The 17,998-nt window shown below is 32.0% G+C and overlaps 3 protein-coding genes across 3 annotated transcripts; 2 read left to right on the top strand and 1 right to left on the bottom strand.

Annotated features, from left to right (window-relative positions):
• Positions 1-3,797: 3,797 nt before the first annotated feature.
• Positions 3,798-4,917, top strand: LOC111015568 (EF hand calcium-binding protein family). Its single transcript, XM_022290639.2, has one exon. It carries the CDS (start codon positions 4,176-4,178, stop codon positions 4,743-4,745), a length of 570 nt encoding a protein of 189 aa, XP_022146331.1. The 5' UTR covers positions 3,798-4,175; the 3' UTR covers positions 4,746-4,917.
• Positions 4,918-6,740: 1,823 nt separating this feature from the next.
• On the top strand, positions 6,741-12,222 carry LOC111015627 (Rubisco methyltransferase family protein). The gene is made up of 6 exons (XM_022290710.2): positions 6,741-7,168; positions 8,240-8,406; positions 8,598-8,897; positions 9,023-9,286; positions 10,875-11,254; positions 11,952-12,222. Exons 1-5 carry the CDS (start codon positions 6,823-6,825, stop codon positions 11,244-11,246), a joined length of 1,449 nt encoding a protein of 482 aa, XP_022146402.1. The 5' UTR covers positions 6,741-6,822; the 3' UTR covers positions 11,247-11,254; positions 11,952-12,222.
• Positions 12,223-14,736: 2,514 nt separating this feature from the next.
• LOC111015628 (uncharacterized) lies at positions 14,737-15,371 on the bottom strand. The gene has a single exon (XM_022290711.2). It carries the CDS (start codon positions 15,141-15,143, stop codon positions 14,925-14,927), a length of 219 nt encoding a protein of 72 aa, XP_022146403.1. The 5' UTR covers positions 15,144-15,371; the 3' UTR covers positions 14,737-14,924.
• Positions 15,372-17,998: the final 2,627 nt, after the last annotated feature.

Genomic DNA, 17,998 nt, shown 5'->3' with positions numbered 1-17,998 from the left:
ATTATTTTTCTACAATTACTCTTGTTTATTTTATTGCAATTCAATTGGTTCCATTTTGTACTTTCTTTCCAATTCTAATTAAAATGCTTTCTTTTGTTATCTTCTCTTGTGTTTTAATTTCTTTCAATTTCATGAGTAGGTAAATTGTTTTTCCAACCCTCCTACGAATGATTTAGTTCTTATCACTATAAATTATATCTATCAGTGAACACGGCGTATTACGCTCTCTTTGCTTATCTTGATTGATAGAATTTATCTAGTTGATTTTTCTTGTTGGCCACTTATTTAAATCACATTAGTTTGAATTTAATTCTGAAAAGGTTAGAGTCAAACGGATCTCATCAAGGTAAACCGGGAAGTTACTTAGAAATAAGAACTAAAACAAGATCCTAGACATAGGATCTCTTACCCGTTAAACGTAAGTTGGCACTTGATTTATTTAGGATTCTAGAGTTGCATAGACATATGTAAACACTAGCCTAAGCTTCTAAACAAACCAAAAGCGGTATTGAATAGGAGTTGAACCAGTTTGCATAAATTGAATGAAATTACAGGCACATTTGGTAGATGTAATTCATCATTTTAGAACTAAACAGTAGTAGGGGGGTTGGCCTTTTAAATTCTGTTATTTTCGTGTGTTTTTCGTGTTCCCAACAATCTCACCAATTCTTATCACAAACCTGATTGCTCATTCCAACAATTTGCAAAATTAATTTTAAAAGAAAACTAGTCCCTGTGGAGACGAACTTGGAATATTTCGAGATTATTACTTGTGACAGTGTACACTTGCACTTAACCTCTAGCTATTAAGCTGAGGCGCAACAAAAGTATATACTCACTTATCATTTTTTATCATTAATAAAGTTTATCACTAATATATCAATATAAAGTATCACTTATATATCATACGTTGGGTGGTGGGTAGTGCGCATAAGAGGCATTGTCAACAGATGATACTATTCCATGCTATATATGCTATGCTACGCATATGTGTGATGGGCATTGTACGCCTAGGCATGCGACAGGTGAGGAGGTGAGGGGGTTGAGCACTGAGTGTATGTTGACATGCAGCGTGTGCTGTGTGCAAGTGGCATTGGCTGCATGGGCATGGGCATAGGCGCCTCACTTCGAGAGCATTTTTAATAGCCCATCTTTTAGAAGTTTACGATGGCGAGAGGTTACTTTAGATCTTGAAGCCTTGCGACAAGTATATGATAACCTCTTGGTTAGTTCCTCTTCAAGCTCGATGATCTCTCTCTACTCTTGTTGATAGGTTATTATATTGTGTTCCTTAGGTGTTGCGCATACTTGACAATCGTTGTTTGAAGCTTCTTTTGACACATAATCTAGTGATTGACTTTGAAGTAGAGATAGTAATCCTACGGTAAATATTAGTGTTTTAGGTTTAATTCTTTTAACGAGAAAAAGAAAGAAAAAATCTATAAGCCATAACATTTTCCCTTGGTACCAAACTTGTCAAAAATGATCAATCAATTCAATGACATCACAATGACACAACCTACACACCAATGTTTAGGAATACTATTTTTTTTCTATATTCGACGTGCTTCATTAATTATATGAGTAACCTTTTCAAACATGTTTTCCATGGAATATTTTACTGTTCAATACATTCTTAATTAACGTGTTTTTTAGTTCAATTCAAATAAAACGGTATAGATTCAAACTTAGAGATTAATGATATATTTATCAATTAAGTTATGTTCAAATTAATTATAATTACAATGTTTTTTTTAACTCTAGTATACTATAATCACATATGTTTACATCTCAATCTAACATTAGTTTAAAATGTGAATCATTGTTTCATTTGAATGTAATATAATAGGTGTATGCAACAATTTTAGTTCGAATCAATACTTAAAATAAAATAAATAAAATGGATTTATTATATCTTTTTTTATTCGAAAATTTGTATTTTGATAAGCATATGTGATTTTTTTTTCTTTTCCTAACTACATTCGCGCGAGATCCAATCTTTCATATTTGGAAATTTTTCTGTCAAACATATAACTTTTTTTGTTTTGAAGCAAGTCAAACATATAACTTAATTGTTTGAAAAAAAAATTCATTGCTAATATTTTTAAAAAATCAATTTTAACTTGAACATATATTTTAAAAAAAATCATTAAGATTGTTGTTGAAATTAAGAAATAAATGATTGGATGACTTCTCAATAATTTGTTTTTTCTTAAATGAAATGACGTCTTTTTAATGTCATAGGTTATATGTGCGGTTAGGTTTAAGTTGGAATTTTTAATAGTCAACATTTTTTTAATCAAATGAGGTGAGGTGGATATATAACATTCAAAATATGTTAAGACTAAAGAAAATAATATTTTTCAATGTTGGGTTGTTATTTCTTTATTAAGTAGTAATAATAATAATAATTATTATTATTGTTGTTGAAATTCAATCATGTTTGAATTTCCAACCTTTAACTTTTGAAAGGCAATGGTAATAAAGGTTATTTTTGAATTGACTAATTTCTAAATTAACTTTAAAATATTAGTAATGAAATTAAAATAGCCTAAATTTTAGGCATAAACTATATATTTAGCATTTTAAAACTAACTAGCATGATTCTAAATCATTTATAATTTAGTTTCTGCATGGATCAAAATTGTACTGAAAATACATGATTCTAAATCATTTATAATCTCAAATTTATTATTAATTGATGTTATTAAGGAAAAAAAATCTTTTTTACCGATAAACTGAACTACAAATATCCTTATTAATGGATGCCTCCTTGCAAAGGGTGAAAACATGGTTCTAGGAGAGCAATACTTAATTATTCATGTACAAGATACACTTAGACTAAAAAAAACTCGTGTCGTTCAAAAATTAAATAATATATATGTATGTATATTTATTAATTAATAGGTGGATCCATCGTATCTTAGAAACCATCTCTAAAATTTAAAAAGTACCTAATAAATTTTTATGCTTTCAATGTTAATGCTTGAGCTTTCAATATTGTATCAGTTCCTAACTTTTGATGTTGTGCCTAACATTAATAGATGTTTGTATTTTTTAAAAAGATGTCTAATAGGTCGTCATAGCGTATTAGATATAGAATTAAAAGTTTAAGAACTTATTAGACATCTTTAAAGTTGAAGTTGAAGGACATATTTAGATACAACATTGAAAGTTTAGGAACCTATATATTTGACACATCTTTTAAACTTTTAGACAAGGGTGTAAGGAACCGAATCGACCTAAACTGGTTTGGGTTGGGTCTAATAGTTATCGGTTCACTGCAATTTTAACCAAATAGAACCAAATGTTTTGTCGACGAGCCAACGGCAGACACGCGACAAAGACCCAACCCTACTTGATTATATTCGGGTCTAAATCTAAAATCTTCTCGGTCGATTCGAGTTTTCATATTTTCCCCACAACCTGATTCAATTGCACTTCTAATTTCGGAGAGTAATTAGACACCAATCTAAAAGTTGAGATTAAACTTGTAATTTAACCTATATTTACCTTAATACTTACTTTTTAGTATATATTTTTTTAATCACTTCAGTCTCTATCATTTAGAGCTGGTTGATAAAATTTTTAGATAAAATTTAGTGGTGGGCCAATTGGATAAATTGAGCAAGTCTTCTGTCAAAATTAATATCATTCGGTAATGTCTATTGGTGAAATTTATTGGTATTACAGGGATTAAAATGAAAACTTAAAAATAACATAGGGATGAAAGTATAATTAATCTGATTTATTATTGGTAGATTTATATGGCGTGGGTTCCATTATTATTATTCACTAACATGCTTTGCATGACTGCATTCAATTTTTCATGTGCTCCATTTGACGCGCAATTTCTTTCTCTCTCTAAATTTGGAAAATCAAATTCCATGGGATTTCAATCTGTTACAATCTCCAATTACTTCTCGGATTCTGTTTCTTCCAAATCTCGCTTCTCTTTCGCCCCACCCATATATATCTCCGATTCCTCCCCGATTCCGTATCTGTTCCTGCTCCTCATTCTCTAATCGATCCAGTTTTTGTTCCAATTTTTCAATCGATCCAGTTTTTTTTGCCCTCGGAGTCCGATCGAGCTTGTTTTTCATCGACATTGACGGAAACTGAAGAGGCAGAGCAAAGGAACAAGGCGAATCTGTTGATTTTTCTGAGGTGAAATTATGGGATTCAAATCACTCTTCTCACGGAAGAAGAAATCGGATGCCTCGAGCGATTCGCCGCCTGGATCTACGGCGGTTCCGGTGCTTGGATCTCGAACGCCGTCTTTCAATTGTCGAACGCAGATCGCGGAACTGGAGCAAGTATTCAAGAAATTCGATGTGAACGGCGACGGCAAGATCTCCTCCTCTGAACTCGGATCCATTATGGGGAGCCTAGGGCAGCCGGCGACGGAGGAGGAGATTCAGAACATGATCAAGGAGGTGGACGCGGACGGCGACGGATTCATTGACCTCGACGAATTCATCGAGTTGAACACCAAGGGCGTGGATTCCGAGGAGGTGCTGGAGAATCTGAAGGACGCATTCTCCGTCTACGACATCGACGGAAACGGATCGATCACGGCGGAGGAATTGCACGAGGTGTTGAAGAGTTTGGGGGACGAATGTTCGTTGGCCGATTGCCGGAAGATGATCACCGGCGTCGACAGAAACGGTGACGGTATGATTAGCTTCGATGAATTCAAAGTCATGATGATGAGCGGCTCTCGATCACACGGCTTCGGTGGTTAAAAAATTGTGCTAATGAATTAATAATTATGATTAATTAGCTATTTTAGCTTAACATTTTCCATTCCCTCAATTATCTAGTTTAGGAATCATTTCCATGTAATTGATCCTAATTTTAATTAAAAAAGAAAAATTAGTAGACACTAAAAAATTACTATTCTTTTTATTTTTATTTTTTTAACTTTGAATATGGAGTTGTTAAAAAGTTAATGGGGTTAGTTAGGACGGTAGACCTATCAGTTTGCCTCTCCCAAAATTTGGTTTTTATTTCCTAATTCATCCTTATTCATTTACGCATTTCAATAATAAAGAAAGAAAGGCAATGATACAAAATTTTTAATTTTTTAATCTGTTTTCAAAATAATTATTTTTAGACGGTAGAGGGTTGCATTATAACAATGGGGTTTTTTTTTTAATTGAAGAGTAATGATAATAATACAATTAGATCAAATAATTACAATTATTAAAGTAATTAGTCAAGGAATTCAATGGGGTGGACAAGAGGGAAGGAAATAAATGAGCCCAAATTTGGTATTATTATTTTGGTGCTGTTTTGTACATTGATTTTGCCAATGAAGTGGAAATGGGTCTTTTTCTTAATTGCTAATTTCCCATTCTTATGGTTCACTATAATTGGCTCACTTTTTAAGTAAAATCCATTCGAAATTGAAGTAATTTATCTTTTGGTTAAGTGGGATTTTTTTTTTTGTCAAAAATAGGATAAAATTGGAGAAATTGAAAAGTTTTGGGACAACCTTTTTATTAAAAAAAAAATTAGGAGATTTAGATGTGAATTTTACTTATCTCTATCATCTCTACATATTTATCATCTTCCCTTTCTTTTTTTTTCTGGACAAAAATCCTTATTTTTGATGTAGCGTATTCTTACTTAAAATCCATACAAATTTTAAGTAATTTTTAAAAATAAATGCATGATCAAAATTATTCATTTGAAGGAGATTTTATTTCTACTTCTATTAAAGCAAATGGATCAAATATTTTTTTTAACATGTTAAATTAATGTGTGGAGTAAAACCAATGACAAGACAACTAGACAAGATAAATAATCTTTCAGTTCATAAAATTGAATATATATATAAAATTCAAATAAAAAATTTTACCTAGGTTGGAATTTAGGTATATTGTGTTGGTTCTAAGCTGTTTTCTTTGCCAGATTTTGGGGATTCGTTGGTTGGTTTTTGTAGGGCTTTTTTAATTCAACACATGGGAATTAGATGCCTTTATTATGCTGTGTTGGCAATTTTTATATGATTTCTTTACTTAATTTGTAATGGTATAGTAGTTTTCACATAGATAAAATTTTTGTACCGATGTTTTTATTTATTAAAAATATAACAATTAAAGTCTTATTTGAGAATTATTTTATTTTTTGTCTTATGTTTTAAACAATTATACTTGAATTCTAAGTCAAATTTAGAAAATAGAACTAATATTTTAAAATTATTCACCTACATGTTCATCTATTTTGTTATATAATTTTTTTATAATTATTTTCAGAAATTAGGCAAAATTTCGAAGAAAAAAAATTTAGGCACTTGTTTTAGTTTATGAAATTGGACTAAAATTTCAAATATGTTTTTCAAGAGGGATGAAAACCTTACCAATAAAATTGTAGAAAAAACAAGTATAAATTAAAAAAAACATGAAACTAAAAACGAAATGATTTTAATAATTACAAGAAAGTTTAATGGATAAATTGTTATGTATATGAAAGTATAAAGATGATATTTAGATATTTAGTTAAAAAAGTGATTATAAAAGATGGACTTACCAACGACACATGATATTAAATTTTCATCGACATGTTAACATTTTCACACATTTATGAATTCACGTTGACATTTTTATTATATCAACATAATATTAATACTAAAAAAATTTAAGTTAATTTCATTTGAGTAAAAAAGAAAAAAGCTAAGTCATTTAAAAAGGTGAAAGGCATATTTATGTTAAAATATATTAAAAAATTTGATATCTCAAAACTAAAATTTGCTTTCCAAATTTCTGATTGCAAGTAGCCTAAACAGTAGACACCGGAAGCACTGTGGAGAGCAAAAAAATGGCTGCTTCGAAGATAGCAATGGCTTCTCTATCGCTAACCCATTTCCGGCCATTATCCTCCGCCTCCACGGCCTCCATGGCTCCTTCTTCCTCCACGAGGCTGATTCCACGTCCACCGGACCTAATCAACTGGGTGCGGAGAGAAGGCGGGTTCGTCCACCAGGCTGTGAAAATAGCTCAACATGCTGATTCTGGCCTTGGACTCGTCGCTTCCGACCACATTCCGACGGGTTCTGAACTCATTGTCCTTCCTCACAACCTTCCCTTGCGCTTTGAGTCGCCGGAAGCCGGCGATTCTGACGAGGCCGACTCCGTTCTAGTCAATTTGGCTCGCCAAGTTCCTGGTAACACCTCGATTGAGCCGCGTTTCTTGCTCATTTTGTATGGGAAGTTATGTCTCTGTGATGAATTGCTTCTTGTGATGTTTTTCTTTCTCGCATTTTTCATCTTGGTCTGCGTTGATTTTTGTACCCTGAATTTCGACTGGGTTTTCAAGTTGTAGCTACTACGGGTTCCTGAGCATTTGTGTCATTATTGTTTCTTTTACTTACCTAATAAATCCTGTACCACGTTTCATTATTTTTTTGAAAATGGAAGATGTATAAAGTATAAACCTAGTAATTCAATAAGATGACCTCTTGTTCATATCCATGGTAAAGGTACAAGTAATAGAAATTTCATTTTTGGGGTTGTTAGAAAGATGAGTGGGATGGTATGACAAGCCACAAATAACATATAATTTTACATGAAAACCCATTTTCGTAGATCGATTGTGAGATATCTATACTAAATTAGTAAATTGTGCTGGGGTATCCATTTTTAGTGCATATATACGAGTTGTTCTATTGATGTTTGAAATAAGATTTTTATTTAATATGATTGAACGTGGTTGTATTCTTCTGGTGAAGAAATTAAGAAATTCAAAAGATTTTTGGTTTCTGTTCCATTTATAAAAGACCGTAAAAAGAGAGGATTAGAAAATGTGATTCTAATGGGCAAAAGCTTTGAGTAATATGATTTGCCAAAGCTGAATGTCCTTATTTATTTGCCCTGAAATTAAATTCAATCTCAGTAAGATGGTTTCGTACGACTTGTACTCAGATTGTCAATGTGATAGCCAAAGGCTATTGCTAATATTTACTTCCTATTATACATTACAAAGAATATTCCATAAAACTTGAGCTGCTTGATATTCTCCTCTTTTAACTCATATATCTTCTTACCTCAATAATTCCCTTTTCCCCCTATCATTGGCTATTACCTGCCAAATTGAAAGCTCTATATTGTGATAGCAGGTTAATACTAACATAGGATTTTTATAATTGGTCAAGGCTGATAACCTCATCCTTCCACATTAGGTTTTATGTATTGTTAATCTGAATTAAAATAAATTGGACACTGGAAGTATTTGGCAGAGGAACTTTGGTCCATGAAATTGGGTCTGAAGCTTCTGAAAGAAAGGGCAAAAGTTGGATCCTTCTGGTGGCCGTACATTGGCAATCTCCCTGAAGTTTTCAGCATTCCTATATTTTTTCCTGGAGAGGATATAAAGAATTTGCAGTATGCTCCTCTTCTTTACCAGGTCAGTTATTTGTTAGATTGAAAGCCAATGTATGATGCTGTAGTCAACCATTGATAAAGATGTAGTCAGGGTTAATTGTTGTCTGAGAAGAAAGAAATCCTTTCAGATCTCTGTCTGTCTCATACTTCCAACTAATTAGTCATTGATACCAAATAAAGTCTGTTCATGCTGAAGATAAAGGTGCTTACCAGGTAAACAAAAGGTGTCGCTTCCTTCTTGATTTGGAGAAAGAAGTCAGACGTACTCTTGATAGTGTGAAGCCGGAACATCATCCTTTTGGTGGCCAAACTGTAGATGCATCATCCCTTGGGTGGGCAATGGCAGCGGTCTCGTCAAGGGCATTTCGTTTATATGGGAAAAATCTCATGGATGGTACCCCTAACAGTGTCCCCATGCTGCTCCCCCTCATTGATATGTGTAATCATAGCTTTAATTCAAATGCACGTATAGTCCAGGAACAAGATGCAGGATCCATGGAGTTGAAAGTGAAGGTGACGTTTTGTGTTTTCCTGAGTATTGATTTTCATATGCTTGAAGACACTGGAAAATAAGTTGCCCTGCCAAGTAAATCCATTCTCTATCTTAGCCGTGCACCTCTTGTTTGCTTTGATACCAGGTTGTGGCAGACACTGAAATTGAAGGAAATGTTCCGTTAACACTAAATTATGGATGTCTGGACAATGATCTTTTCCTGCTCGATTATGGATTTGTGATACCATCGAATCAGTATGATTATATTGAGCTGAAATATGATGAAGCTCTCTTAGAAGCTGCTAGCATTGTTGCAGGAATTTCTTCCGACAATTTTTCTTCTCCTGCCCCATGGCAAAAACTTCTTTTGACCAAGCTAAATCTACGTGGAGAAACTACTCTTCTCAAGGTTTTGCTTCCACTTAACTTCATTTCTCTACCTCTAGTCAGTGCTTTCCTGTGAAAATAATTACCTACTGGAGCAATGTTTTGTTGTCACTAAACTTAATATCTACAAAAATAGCTCTTTTTGTTATATTTCTCCCAAACCTTGTTCTCAAGACCATATTACCTGAACCTTCAATTGGTTTCAGAAATGAGAAACAGCCAAAGGATTTTGTTTCAAAATGAGCACCTCAAGGAAGGAAAAAAAAAAGTTTCTACCTGCCCCCACCCCGACAATATGAAACAATTTTGTCAAATGGGGAAGTTTAGTAGACATACTTTGGAGGTGATTATGCCTCAATTTGAAATGTTTAATAGATATATATTATCACCTCTATTAAAAGGAAAAGGGGAAAATAATACAACCATTTGATAATTAAAACTTAATCCCCACCCTTACATGTTGTACTAAAAAAAAATTCTACTTTTAAAAAATGAAGTGTTGAACAAATGTTCAAAGGAAATAAACTCCTAAGAGGAGTGAAAAACTGAAAGAAAAAGGTAATATAAAGCTCCGGAAAGATTGCAAATCTTTCAAACCCAAGGCCTTTGCATGCCCTCCAAACATGAAACCATGAACTAACAATGGTGATAAGAAAGTCCTTCAAGTCTTGCTTTGGAAATAGATAGCGAAAAAATAGACCTCTGCATAAAAACTGCATGCTATTATAACCAATAAGCTACCAAAAGCAACCACTTGCCAGACATTCAAACATCAGTGAAGCTGAAAAAAATAGAAAGATCTTCAATAATGTCTAAAAAAATCAATTGGACCTTTCAAAGTGGAAGAATGACATGAAAGGAGGAAGAAACAACCCAAAATCACTTCGATCATCACAATGATCTAAAGTAGAATCAATACCACTAACACCGATTTTCTAATCCTCACTAAAACCCGAAAACTCATCTTCTAAAGTCTTTGACAATGCCATCATTTGTTGAATGAATAAAACTTTGAGAAAGATTAATCTTCCTCAAAACATGATAATTTTCAAAGGAACCCAAAATAACATTTTCAAAGGATTTAGCTCAACATTGAAATTTCAAGAAGAGTGATCCCTACTACTTCAAAATATCGAAAAAAGTCTTCCTTTTCTTTGCTAATGAGAGAATGATCAATTCTTTGACCAGTAGAATCTCTTGATTGATTGGGAGTATTGGGGAGGAGTATTTTCCTTGTTGGATATGGGACTTTATCATTGCCTGTGGCACCTTGATGAGGATGCAATCTGTAAATACAGCCTTGTTTAACGGCTGCTTAATTAATCAGCCTAACGGTTGTTAGTTAGTTAGGATAATGGCTAGTTAAGCCTAACGTTTGTTATTCGGTCGTTATCGGTTAGTTAGAGGGTTGTTACCTTGCTTGTTGTATAACTACTGGATCGTTTAGCTGCTGTAAAAACTATTGATGAAATAAAAAAATCCTTCCTACATATGTCCTACATTACACCCTCTGTGAAGCCACACAATTGAATTGAAGATCTCAGCAGTATTGCGAGAAGTTATGACCACATTTTTCTTGATCTATTTCTGTTTGTCTATTTTTGTAATAGGTGTGCGTCGGTGGTCCAGAAATAATTGATGGCCGCTTATTGGCAGCTTTAAGAGTGCTGCTCTCGGTTGATGAAGAAATGGTACAGAAACATGACTTGAACGTGCTCAAATCTTTATCAGCTGAAGCACCTCTTGGTGCTGGAAATGAAATAGCTGCGTTACGTACGGTAATTGCTTTATGTGTGATTGCATTGGGACACTTCCCGACCAAGATAATGGAGGACGAAACCCTTCTGAAAAAGTGTGAAAATGAATCAACTAAATTAGCAATCCAGTTCAGAATTCAGAAGAAATCAGTAATCATAGATGTGATGAGCAACCTCACAAGAAGAGTGAAGTTGCTTTCATCAAAGGTGGTCTCTCAGGGTTGATAATGATGGTATAATGTACTATCTCTGACTTATTTATCCTCAACTATATCATTATGAAAATGGTTATTATCTTTCCCTCGTTTGTTTTTTTCCGTACCACCTCCCAATATTCCATTGCTTTGCCCGTATACAATTCTTTCCTGATCATGATAGTGATAACAAAAATGACCCTAAATTATAAGGTTGTTACAATCCTATTCTTGAACTTTCAATTATATAAAAACTCGATAAACTTATGAAATCATTGTAATTAAACCTTACTATTACAACTTCATTGGTAGTTGGGTTTAAATTGCCACCATTTTGAGAGTTTAATTCTAATAACCCCTATAGCTTCACGTGCTAATTGTAAAAAATCATTTTATTTTAGGGGTAGTTTGTGCATTTTTCCAAACTACCTCTTAAGGCTGGTTGCTCAAATTGAAAGTTTGTTTTTCATAAATTTGGGGCTGGTTGCTCAAATTGAAAGTTTGTCTGAGTGATTGTAACAACCTTTATAATTTTGGTTTTTTTTTTTTTTTCACCTTTTGTCTTGAATTCACTTTTTTCTCTCTGGTAAGATTTCTATGCTTGGTCTACTTTATATGGTAAACTTTCTCTGGCATCTACTATCTACTTTATATGGCGTGAGAATATCATCTCCTGAGCATAATTTTCAATTCTTGGTCTATGTCCACCAACCTTTTTATGTTTTCCTTTCCCTAGGCAGAAAAAGTTAGATGGTGAAGAATTTAAGCAAATCGGTTGGAGTTGAAGCCATAACAAAACTTGGAATGGTTCTTTACTCAGAATTTGAACTCCTGAGGCAACATTGGTGGGAGAGACTAAAGCACAATTTGCAGAGACCCAATTGAAAAAACAAAAGGTTAGTGACAGCACTTCCTAGTTACCACCTCAGATTCCTAAAGGTGTGTCGAATGAGACTTGCATGCTTTGTGACATAAAAGAACATATATAATAACCATTTTTCCTTTTATGTTCTTTCTGTGATTATGGTTATTCTTGCTGCATGTCATCTCTCTCCCTCTGCTTCACCCTCTCTCTCTAGACATATGACATGAGGAATAAGTTATCCCTTCAAATTTCTGTGGGATTTGCACTTTGGTTGGAGCTTGCTTGCTTTGACATAACAGAAATATAAAACTATTTCTCTCTCTCTCCCTCTATCTAGACACATGACTTAAGACATAAGGAATAAGTTTGAACTTACAACACAGCCCAAGTAGATGCTTGTGGAATGTCTATGCAAACACTTTTTAGTTTTGAAAGAGGCACTACTTGATCAAATGATTCCTAAGAAAGTTATATTTAGTGGGCATTTGTGGAAAGAATGTGGGTATGATTCTGAGAATATGGACAAGTTGGGTTTGGTTCTTAGGCCTGCTGCTATTTTTCCTTTTAGAAATATTCAAAGTGGTCTTTTCTTATCTTTTTGTGTGATTTTTCCCTATTGTGTAATGCAAATATTCTTTGTGTAAATAAGAGCAATCGGGACCAAGATTCTGAGGCCATCATTGCCTTATGGGTTAAGAGTAGGGATGAATAACATTTACATTATTATTATTTTGAGAATGTGACATTTACAATTTGGGTGGATGGAAATGAAAGATTGTTGGGAGCATTTGTTTATTTATTTTTGTATAATAATTGGAAAGGTACATTTTTTGTTGTAGGTTTGACGCAATATTCATCTTGGTCCCTAATGTTTGAAACTCAACATTTTTTATTATGAGGTTTTGAAAATTTTCAATTTTGGTCTATGCCTTCAGTTTTTCATTAACTAGAGGAATAGATGGCTGATTGGGATTGGGATTTTTTTCTCGAGTTCAACGACATGTGGGGATGAAGATTTAAACTTTAGTATTTTTAGTCGGGATACATGTCTTAACCAATTGATACTCAGGTTGATAATTTTTTTTATTAATTCTTTAAACCTAATGTGATATTAGTATATTAAATTTATATCTATGGTGTTTTTTACTTTGACCAAAGTTTTAAGTTAAATTCTTCTCACCGATTAAGTTAATGAAACTTGTTTATATTGTTTATCAACTTGAAATGAATTAGGATTTTTTTTTCCCTTTCACCAAGTTTAGGAATGCAGGGTTTGTCTTTGTGGGCGTTATTCGAGGAATTAAATAATTGAGAATGAAAAACCATAATATAATAGTTTCTATGTTGCTATTAAATGAATCTTTAAATTGAAGAAATACTGTGATTTTTTTTTTCTTTTCAAAAGTTAATTTTTGGATCACAAACGAGACGAAATCTTGGGACTTGAGAGATCTTTTTAAAATTGTTTTTTGAAATAAAGTCAAATTGAAAATATATTTAGCTTGTTTTTCTTATTTTTATTTTAGTGTGCCCTCAACTTTCAAGGATGACTTATTTTTTAAACAAAAAGGTCATTAATCTTTCTAGCTCATTTGTTCATGGGGATTGTAACGTCCACAATAATATTAATTATTTTTAAATATAAAATAGAAAATAATTTACTTAACAAATTTTTGAAATAATTCCTTAAAAAGATTATCTCTGAATGAGTTTGCAAATTATCTCTATTTTAAATAATCTAAATAATCTTTAAACTATCTTTATCTTTTATTTATTGTTATTTCTTCTCGAGTGAACAATTTGAACTATCAACTTTACCTATGGTTATGTACCTTATTTATTCGAACTATGCTTAAATTGACAATTGACAGCGGTTGAATGATCATATAAAATGCTGATATGGATTTTTAGAAATATCACAAATTCCTACTATGTTTTATATTACATTTTTTCCTATATTTAAAAATACATATTTATTTTATGATATTTATGAGCGAACTTGATATTTAACATTAATTTTATAGTTTTAAAGTTGAAATAATAATTTGCAATCATAATAACAATTGTACTCTGTATTCTTTTCTAAAAAGATAAAGTAAATAAATATAAGAATGGTAACCAAAATCATATGAAATCTTAAACAATTATGTTGTGCCAAATTTAGAAAGTAAGTGACCAAATTAAAATTGTGCATCATGTAACAAACATTTCCATTTTGGTTTTTATTAAAAAAAAAAATCTATTTAGGTCGTTCTAGCCTAATCTCAACCGTTTAATAATATTCAACACATAAGTTGAAATTGCCAAAAGAAAAAAAAAGAAAAAAAAAATCAGTGACGATTTGATCAATAATCTTAGTTTGATTTTATAAAATTTAAAATTAACTATTTTGATCTTTATGCACTGAACTAAATCACATATTATTTATAAATAAATATATATATTATTTTGTTATGTTATTAACTTAAAAATTCTCCATCATCTTTTTCGTTCCCTCTCTTTCATTACAAAATAATAATAAATAATAATAATTTGATCCACACAACAGAATCGATTATTGAAATTTTCAAAATTCCGCAGGCGGAAGAAGTTGGTTCATGAATCCTTCGAAAAGAGAGTGATTCTCAGAGAAGAAGAAGAAGAAAAAGAAGAAGAATAAGAAGAAGAAGGCGGTGCCGCCATATCCTTAAAGGTTCGAAATCCTACACCAGAACTATGTACTTCTACATCCCTTTCAAACAAGAATCTAGGGTTTTTGCAGAGCAGGGGAAGGGGAAGGGGAAAAGGGGAGATTAATTTGGATACGGCTACCGATACCGACCTGAAGTCTGGCAGCGACCTAATTTAGTTCCCGACGGAGATAGGCCTCTCGGCGGCGAGGCCTAAGGGCGAGCGCGATCGCGACTTGGAAATGGAGATCCCGCGAAGAAGAAGATGCGTGGTCATCTCGGATTGCTGCAGCGACGGGTGCTTGATCTTCTCGATCTCTCTCTTGATCTTGACGACTTGGATGTGAACCGGGACCTGGGCATCGGAATCGCCATCGCCGGCGGTCTTCTCCATTTTCGGCGAAACGAAAGAAACAGAGACAGGCGAAAAGGGGCAAAGAAACAGAGAAGAAAAAGGAAGAATTTGGAGAAGTCGGAGACGACTCTTAAAATGAAACCATATTTTTGCAGAGAGAGAGAGAGAAGATTTTACGTATAAATTGTTGATTCTGTAACCATCTTTATCACTGTATCCCTAATAACCTTTACAGGCCAGATGGTTGAACCTTTTTTTTTTTATTTATTTATAAATTACTCTCTCGATTTTTTCCCTTTTTGGGGTTTTATAGGTAAGTCAACTTCGTCAATATCATAATTATTTCTAATAATAAAAAAACATCTTGTTTTAAATATTCAACTTTTTGTTCAGTTTGGTATTTAAAACATTTATTTTGTTACAAATTTTGTAAATGAAAATCCATATCAGGATGACATGAGGAAGACAGTTCTCCTAATCGATTATAATTCATCATAATGAACATTCTGCTTAAAAACTAATAAAAAAACGACTAAGACAAAGACTAAGACAAAGACAAAGACAGACATTTTGAAAAATACAAGATTAAATTGAACAAAAAAAAATATATGGACTAAAATAAAATAAAGTCGTTTTTAATAAAATATGTGGGGTGGAGTTTCCTTAAAAAAAATGTGGGTGGAGGAATTCGAGTTTAATAGTTAATGACAAACACCAATCGCCAATTACCGATGAGCTAAGTTTATATTGGCAAAATAAATTTAAGATCTTGACCTCGAAATATATGTTTACATCAATTTTAGCAAGTTTAAGTCTAGGAGAGAGTTATAGACTATAGGTCATTTTCTTAAAATATATTTTTTGTTTTTTCTAGTTTTGGAGAAATACATGTGTTTTGATAATGATTTTGTTTATTGTTTCTCGTTATTAAATAATTTTCTCAAATTATAGGTAAATTTTGGAAATAAAATAATATGATGGCTTGTTTCAAAAAATTCCAAAATCACGAATGGAAAGCTTATTTTTATTTATTTATACAATGCACGGTGAATATTACAAAAGTTAAGTACAATAGTTCTAAATAATTAGTTTGGTTAAATTATAAGTTTAGTACGCGAACTTTTAGATTTGTGTATAATGTTGTTCAATAACTTATTAAACAATTTTAGAATCACGAGATTTTTTTCTAGTACAACAATGAGAGGTGCCAATACGATGGACGGTTACCAAGTATAGAATTATACCGTATCTTTTTTCTAGTACAAGTGAGATGAGAGATTTAAACTCATGATCTTTTAATTAGAGACTCATGTTGGAGTCGGTCTAGAAACATAGAGGTTGATATTTATATATTTTGGTTCAGTTTCATTTCATCAAACCTTTATCTAGAAAATAAATACATTAAAACTATAAATATGTAAATATAGATAATCATCAAAATGAGGATAAAGTTCCTTATTAAAAAAATGAAAAATAAATTTGTATTATCGTCAATGGAGATAAAGCTAAACCGTGAGTCCAAACAGCTCCAAATCGGTTGCCGGTTAAGGCTGGGTGTCCACTTGGCAATATCCAGAGAAGTGGATTCCAAATCCGGCTTTGGGCTACCGGATGTGCCGGTTTTAACTTCCACTGTTGTGATTGGGAAGCATAGGTTCTTTCTCCACGTGGAAGAAACTTTTTCTTTTTCCTTTTCTTTTTCCTTTTTCCTTTAGTTGTTTGGGTCTTTTGATTTGGGCTTTGGAGAATAACATATCTTTGGGCCTCTTTTAGTTTTTTCTTTCCCTCCCTTTTCTTATTAAATTTTAAGTGATATTTTAGTTTTTAATCTTGAACTTTATTTCATTTTAATCTCCCAACTCTTAAAAAATCTATTTTAGTTTCTAAAGCTTAAAAAAATAAAATTTGAGTCTTTGCCGTATTATTTGGCCACCAAAATTTTGGTTACCTGATACTAATACTGACTGTCAACCTATATGATTTCAATACATGCTCATGTTAACATGTTAATTATATACATATTTGAAATCATGTCTTTTACGTCTTAGAATTAAAATAAAGGTAAAGGATAAAATAGTTACTTTTCTAAAGTTTATAAATTAAAAGAGAAAAGTCAGGAGACCGTAATAAAACAAATTTGAAAGTTTAGAAATTAAAATAAATATTACGAAAGTTGATAGCAAGATAAAATAATCTTGAAAGTTAGAAGACCACATTTTATATCTCAGCAAAAAATATATTATTTAAATATATTTAAAACGTGTCTGAAAGTAGATGATTCAATTTGTTATGCCTCTATCTACCATATTTTTTTAGACGGAATGCGAATGAGATAAAATCAAAACGAGAATCAATTGAAAAGAAAATTTATATACTTGTAATTTTAATAAATTTTGGAACTGTATTGAAATCATTTTGAAATTGGAATTAGAATGGAGAGGATTATCATGGATATTGTTTACAGTATCTGAATTATCAAAGTTAAAATAAAATTAATATATTTACTCATTCATTTCTATGATAAATGAGAGAATTCGTATTTGAATATGCTTCAAATATGTATAAAAGGAACCAGAAGTTTTAGGTATCATTTCTTGCATAATTTTGACAATATACGTTTCAACTTCAAAATTTAAAATATGGTAGGTCTGAATTATTCCCATATTTATGTGTTTTTCCTCTTTTATTTACATATTTTGTGTTTGTTTTTTTAAAATTTTCCAGTCTTACGTTTAATTTGGGATTTTTTAAAAAGAATTTTCTTCATTTGTTTCTTAAATTTCGGATTTGCATAATCTTTTTTTTTTCTTTCAACCTTACATGTGATTTTAAAGTTTTTTAATTTGAGATTTGTTGTTTCGGTTTTTTATTTTAAAATTTTAATTCAATACGAA

Source organism: Momordica charantia (genome assembly GCF_013281855.1).
Source record: "Momordica charantia cultivar OHB3-1 chromosome 4 unlocalized genomic scaffold, Mcharantia_2.0 BLBB01000004.1, whole genome shotgun sequence".
NCBI lineage: Eukaryota > Viridiplantae > Streptophyta > Magnoliopsida > Cucurbitales > Cucurbitaceae > Momordica > Momordica charantia.
The sequence above is the reverse complement of the archived record's forward strand: the minus strand, read 5'-3'. Positions and strand labels throughout refer to the sequence as shown.